The sequence below is a fragment of the Hyla sarda genome, assembly GCF_029499605.1.
Source record: "Hyla sarda isolate aHylSar1 chromosome 2 unlocalized genomic scaffold, aHylSar1.hap1 SUPER_2_unloc_1, whole genome shotgun sequence".
Lineage (NCBI taxonomy): Eukaryota > Metazoa > Chordata > Amphibia > Anura > Hylidae > Hyla > Hyla sarda.
Genome location: NW_026607596.1, coordinates 449693 through 456545, shown reverse-complemented (window position 1 = coordinate 456545; position 6853 = coordinate 449693). Strand labels below are relative to the sequence as shown.

Sequence of the window (6853 nt, the reverse complement as noted above, 5' to 3'; positions counted from 1 at the left end):
CTTTAACAGTTGCCATCTTAAATAATGGAAGAAGAACATTCCATTCGGTCAAATGAAAAGAATCCGAAGGAATTGTTCTTCCACACAAAAATACCTACAACAACTAGAGAACCTGGAGGATGGTTTTAAACAAAAAGGGTATCCCAAACCCCTTATACAAGGAGCACGCCAGAGAGTGGACGAATTAGAACAAAGTGCTTGCTTGAAAAATAATAAACAGGGTAATGCAGAGGGGGGTTATAATGATGAATTTGATTCTGTTTTTCTAACTAGGTATTACACTTCACACACCAATATTTTTTTATTATTTTTTTTATTTTTTTTTGTATAGGTAATATCACCAGCTCATATTATTGTGTCATGATTACTGGCACCATATGTAGTCCCCCAGTTATTCTTCTTTAGATGTTTTCCGTGTCCTGTGCAGTATCTCTCCCAGAAGTCCACTTGATGGCCCCCGTGGTGGTCTACACCCCGAAGTCATCAATTTTTACTCTAAGAGAGAGTGTGCAGCTGTTTCTGGAGACGGTCAACAATAACCTCTGCATGGTGGAATAATAGGTCACGATGTTTATCAGGATCAGTAGAAGCATCACCCACTCGATGATTATGATGGGGATTTCACGGATCTCGTCCCAGTCTTCATCATTATGGAATAATTCCTTTAATGTTTCATATCCAAAATAGAAAACTACACAGACAAAAGTCAGGCCACAGCAGGTGCATCTACTATGGTGGATGACTTTTTTTGCTCCTGGTAATTTATACATCTGGATGGACTGCCCAAGGTAGTATAAGGCTTCACATGTAATGGAAATTATCGTGCTGACAAAGTGTATCCTGGGATATTCTTCGGGGGACAATACATGCATAACAGCTGTGGAAAAACAGGAGGCCCACACAATGGCCAGCAGGATCCTCTGGATCAGGACCTGATGACCCCTGAACTCTTCAGTATGCATAACCATATACTTATAAATAAGAAAGGTTAGTACCAAAGTGCCAATGGACGTCCCTATAAATCCAATTCTGAATAATATGCTTTCGGGAAAGACATTTCCCACGTCACTGTGAAGGAAAAGAAACCAATGTTATTATGGATATTTCCTCACTCCCAACCCATGAAATAAGAATCATTTGCTTGTTTATCTTACCTGATGCTCATCAGTGGCGAGGCTGCATGGCCGAGGACGACCGTCATGATGTAGCTGGTGGCAAGCCAGGCCGCACACCAAAACGCCAACAGGAGGGGGACGAACCCCAGTCCTTTTAGCTCCATTTCAGACAAGTAGAAAAAGAAGACGCTAATCTCACTATTCTCACTAATCGCACTGGAACAGACTGAAGGCTCGGGCGGCTGTCAGTGGGATGTCAGGCCTCCAGCTGTCTATGACATCACATGTGACATGTCAGAATGACTGCTTGTTTCTTTGAGCTGCCATGATTTAGTATCTGCTATAGACAGAACCTGATGTTTTTACTATGGACCTTACAGACCTCAGAACCCAAGTAATTAGTGCAGGGGCTCCATTTTGATAATCTCATATTTCACATTATTTGAGTTCCAGGGCTCAGATACATTTGCACCCTCTATAGCAGTGGTCTTCAAGCTGTGAACCCCCAACCGCTGCAGAACCACAACTCCCAGCATGCCCAGACAGCAACTTTGCATAAGGAAATAGTCTAATTAAACTTTTCTTATATATAGAATCCCTGAAATCTCCAATCTCTCCTTTTATTGCTTTATGATCTGTGTTACTTATTTGTAAAAAACAATGTTTGTGATTGTCTTCCCCCCACACACTTATGGGCTATCTCTTCAAACGACTTTATTTGACCTAAAGCGTATAATTGATTTACATAAATAAGCCCCTTTTCATCCAAAAGAGTGAATCTTTAATTTTAAGGAACTCTTTAAGTGCTTTATTCGACCATAATGAAGTAAAGTCAAAACTCCATGTGATTTAAAAAATAAATTTAAGTTCCCCCCATACTTAATTATCTAGATATGCATGGGTGTAGTGAGTATCCCAGCTTCCAAAATCTCAAAAATATCCTTCATTTTTCAGAGGCTTTTTCAAAAATGAAAGAAGCGATCTGATTGGTTGCTATGGGCAACTCAGAAACTTTTCCTCTGGGCAGGTTTTGATAAATCTCCCTCTATGGGGGAGATTCATCAAGACCAGTGTAGAGGAAGAGTTGTGCAGTTGCCCATAGCAACCAGATTGCTTCTTTCATTTTTCACAATGCCTTTGCAAAATGAAAGAAGCGATCTGATTGGTTGCTATGGGCAACTCAGCATATTTTCCTGGAAAAGTTTCTGAGTTGCCCATAGCAACCAATCAGATTACTTCCTTCATTTTTCAGAGACTTTTTCAAAAATGAAAGAAGCGATCTGATTGGTTGCTATGGGCAACTCAGCAGCTTTCCCTATAGACCACAATGGGCCTACTGGTTTCAATGGGCAAAAAAATCAGAGTTAATGCACTAGACACAGTTCTCTATACCATTAACCCCTTCCCGACCTATGACATACCTGTACGTCATGGGTGGCAAGGTGTTCCCGACCCATGACATACAGGTACGTCATGAACATTTTTGCCGCTACTCGCGGCATCCCGCAGCGCCCGGTAAGATGGTGGCTATCACTGATAGCCAGCCATCTTACCATGAGACCACGGGGGGTTTCATCCACCACCCCCCCCCCCCCCCCCCAGCGATCGCTGCTATCAGCTGGTCAACTCTGACTAGCTAATAGCAGCGTTTCGCTATCAGAATATTTAGCAGCGCGGTGTGTAAGTCCCGATCACGGGGATCGGGACACACACCGCTCTGCTAAGTGTCCCTTACCCATCCCCCGGCATCACTTACCCGACCATGCGGTGTCCCGAGTGGTCCCGTTGCGAGCGACGTCCTCCAGGCGGTCCCGGCGGCGCTGCGTCCCGGCGGCGCAGGTTGACCGCCAGATGAAGGGGCAGCCGACACGCCCCCTCAAAAAAAGCGCTATAGCAGAGCCAGAAATTGCCAAAGGCAGCGCTGCATCAGTCCCCCAAAAAATGTGAGTTCCTGGATTTAAATATCTATATTCAGGATGGCTGTTCGCATACTGCCAACTATTTTAAGGAGGTGAATGCAAACAGATACCTCGACTTTAACAGTTGCCATCTTAAATAATGGAAGAAGAACATTCCATTCGGTCAAATGAAAAGAATCCGAAGGAATTGTTCTTCCACACAAAAATACCTACAACAACTAGAGAACCTGGAGGATCGTTTTAAACAAAAAGGGTATCCCAAACCCCTTATACAAGGAGCACGCCAGAGAGTGGACGAATTAGAACAAAGTGCTTGCTTGAAAAATAATAAACAGGGTAATGCAGAGGGGGGTTATAATGATGAATTTGATTCTGTTTTTCTAACTAGGTATTACACTTCACACACCAATATTTTTTTATAATTTTTTTTTTTTTTTTTTTTGTATAGGTAATATCACCAGCTCATATTATTGTGTCATGATTACTGGCACCATATGTAGTCCCCCAGTTATTCTTCTTTAGATGTTTTCCGTGTCCTGTGCAGTATCTCTCCCAGAAGTCCACTTGATGGCCCCCGTGGTGGTCTACACCCCGAAGTCATCAATTTTTACTCTAAGAGAGAGTGTGCAGCTGTTTCTGGAGACGGTCAACAATAACCTCTGCATGGTGGAATAATAGGTCACGATGTTTATCAGGATCAGTAGAAGCATCACCCACTCGATGATTATGATGGGGATTTCACGGATCTCGTCCCAGTCTTCATCATTATGGAATAATTCCTTTAATGTTTCATATCCAAAATAGAAAACTACACAGACAAAAGTCAGGCCACAGCAGGTGCATCTACTATGGTGGATGACTTTTTTTGCTCCTGGTAATTTATACATCTGGATGGACTGCCCAAGGTAGTATAAGGCTTCACATGTAATGGAAATTATCGTGCTGACAAAGTGTATCCTGGGATATTCTTCGGGGGACAATACATGCATAACAGCTGTGGAAAAACAGGAGGCCCACACAATGGCCAGCAGGATCCTCTGGATCAGGACCTGATGACCCCTGAACTCTTCAGTATGCATAACCATATACTTATAAATAAGAAAGGTTAGTACCAAAGTGCCAATGGACGTCCCTATAAATCCAATTCTGAATAATATGCTTTCGGGAAAGACATTTCCCACGTCACTGTGAAGGAAAAGAAACCAATGTTATTATGGATATTTCCTCACTCCCAACCCATGAAATAAGAATCATTTGCTTGTTTATCTTACCTGATGCTCATCAGTGGCGAGGCTGCATGGCCGAGGACGACCGTCATGATGTAGCTGGTGGCAAGCCAGGCCGCACACCAAAACGCCAACAGGAGGGGGACGAACCCCAGTCCTTTTAGCTCCATTTCAGACAAGTAGAAAAAGAAGACGCTAATCTCACTATTCTCACTAATCGCACTGGAACAGACTGAAGGCTCGGGCGGCTGTCAGTGGGATGTCAGGCCTCCAGCTGTCTATGACATCACATGTGACATGTCAGAATGACTGCTTGTTTCTTTGAGCTGCCATGATTTAGTATCTGCTATAGACAGAACCTGATGTTTTTACTATGGACCTTACAGACCTCAGAACCCAAGTAATTAGTGCAGGGGCTCCATTTTGATCATCTCATATTTCACATTATTTGAGTTCCAGGGCTCAGATACATTTGCACCCTCTATAGCAGTGGTCTTCAAGCTGTGAACCCCCAACCGCTGCAGAACCACAACTCCCAGCATGCCCAGACAGCAACTTTGCATAAGGAAATAGTCTAATTAAACTTTTCTTATATATAGAATCCCTGAAATCTCCAATCTCTCCTTTTATTGCTTTATGATCTGTGTTACTTATTTGTAAAAAACAATGTTTGTGATTGTCTTCCCCCCACACACTTATGGGCTATCTCTTCGAGTGGTCCCGTTGCGAGCGACGTCCTCCAGCCGGTCCCGGCGGCGCTGCGTCCCGGCGGCGCAGGTTGACCGCCAGATGAAGGGGCAGCCGACACGCCCCCTCAAAAAAAGCGCTATAGCAGAGCCAGAAATTGCCAAAGGCAGCGCTGCATCAGTCCCCCAAAAAATGTGAGTTCCTGGATTTAAATATCTATATTCAGGATGGCTGTTCGCATACTGCCAACTATTTTAAGGAGGTGAATGCAAACAGATACCTCGACTTTAACAGTTGCCATCTTAAATAATGGAAGAAGAACATTCCATTCGGTCAAATGAAAAGAATCCGAAGGAATTGTTCTTCCACACAAAAATACCTACAACAACTAGAGAACCTGGAGGATCGTTTTAAACAAAAAGGGTATCCCAAACCCCTTATACAAGGAGCACGCCAGAGAGTGGACGAATTAGAACAAAGTGCTTGCTTGAAAAATAATAAACAGGGTAATGCAGAGGGGGGTTATAATGATGAATTTGATTCTGGTTTTCTAACTAGGTATTACACTTCACACACCAATATTTTTTTATAATTTTTTTTTTTTTTTTTTTTGTATAGGTAATATCACCAGCTCATATTATTGTGTCATGATTACTGGCACCATATGTAGTCCCCCAGTTATTCTTCTTTAGATGTTTTCCGTGTCCTGTGCAGTATCTCTCCCAGAAGTCCACTTGATGGCCCCCGTGGTGGTCTACACCCCGAAGTCATCAATTTTTACTCTAAGAGAGAGTGTGCAGCTGTTTCTGGAGACGGTCAACAATAACCTCTGCATGGTGGAATAATAGGTCACGATGTTTATCAGGATCAGTAGAAGCATCACCCACTCGATGATTATGATGGGGATTTCACGGATCTCGTCCCAGTCTTCATCATTATGGAATAATTCCTTTAATGTTTCATATCCAAAATAGAAAACTACACAGACAAAAGTCAGGCCACAGCAGGTGCATCTACTATGGTGGATGACTTTTTTTGCTCCTGGTAATTTATACATCTGGATGGACTGCCCAAGGTAGTATAAGGCTTCACATGTAATGGAAATTATCGTGCTGACAAAGTGTATCCTGGGATATTCTTCGGGGGACAATACATGCATAACAGCTGTGGAAAAACAGGAGGCCCACACAATGGCCAGCAGGATCCTCTGGATCAGGACCTGATGACCCCTGAACTCTTCAGTATGCATAACCATATACTTATAAATAAGAAAGGTTAGTACCAAAGTGCCAATGGACGTCCCTATAAATCCAATTCTGAATAATATGCTTTCGGGAAAGACATTTCCCACGTCACTGTGAAGGAAAAGAAACCAATGTTATTATGGATATTTCCTCACTCCCAACCCATGAAATAAGAATCATTTGCTTGTTTATCTTACCTGATGCTCATCAGTGGCGAGGCTGCATGGCCGAGGACGACCGTCATGATGTAGCTGGTGGCAAGCCAGGCCGCACACCAAAACGCCAACAGGAGGGGGACGAACCCCAGTCCTTTTAGCTCCATTTCAGACAAGTAGAAAAAGAAGACGCTAATCTCACTATTCTCACTAATCGCACTGGAACAGACTGAAGGCTCGGGCGGCTGTCAGTGGGATGTCAGGCCTCCAGCTGTCTATGACATCACATGTGACATGTCAGAATGACTGCTTGTTTCTTTGAGCTGCCATGATTTAGTATCTGCTATAGACAGAACCTGATGTTTTTACTATGGACCTTACAGACCTCAGAACCCAAGTAATTAGTGCAGGGGCTCCATTTTGATCATCTCATATTTCACATTATTTGAGTTCCAGGGCTCAGATACATTTGCACCCTCTATAGCAGTGGTCTTCAAGCTGTGAACC

At 43.2% G+C, this 6853-nt stretch overlaps 3 protein-coding genes across 3 annotated transcripts; all 3 read right to left on the bottom strand.

Annotated features, from left to right (window-relative positions):
* Nucleotides 1-339: 339 nt before the first annotated feature.
* LOC130298326 (uncharacterized) lies at nucleotides 340-1705 on the bottom strand. Its single transcript, XM_056551257.1, has 2 exons — nucleotides 1155-1705; nucleotides 340-1068 (listed from the first exon to the last, which is right to left on the bottom strand). The coding sequence occupies exons 1-2, from the start codon at nucleotides 1277-1279 to the stop codon at nucleotides 468-470; spliced, it is 726 nt and encodes a 241-aa protein (XP_056407232.1). The 5' UTR covers nucleotides 1280-1705; the 3' UTR covers nucleotides 340-467.
* A 1782-nt stretch (nucleotides 1706-3487) lies between these two features.
* LOC130298327 (uncharacterized) lies at nucleotides 3488-4520 on the bottom strand. The gene is made up of 2 exons (XM_056551258.1): nucleotides 4306-4520; nucleotides 3488-4219 (listed from the first exon to the last, which is right to left on the bottom strand). Exons 1-2 carry the CDS (start codon nucleotides 4428-4430, stop codon nucleotides 3619-3621), a joined length of 726 nt encoding a protein of 241 aa, XP_056407233.1. The 5' UTR covers nucleotides 4431-4520; the 3' UTR covers nucleotides 3488-3618.
* A 1053-nt stretch (nucleotides 4521-5573) lies between these two features.
* On the bottom strand, nucleotides 5574-6603 carry LOC130298328 (uncharacterized). Its single transcript, XM_056551259.1, has 2 exons — nucleotides 6389-6603; nucleotides 5574-6302 (listed from the first exon to the last, which is right to left on the bottom strand). Exons 1-2 carry the CDS (start codon nucleotides 6511-6513, stop codon nucleotides 5702-5704), a joined length of 726 nt encoding a protein of 241 aa, XP_056407234.1. The 5' UTR covers nucleotides 6514-6603; the 3' UTR covers nucleotides 5574-5701.
* Between the last annotated feature and the right edge of the window lie 250 nt (nucleotides 6604-6853).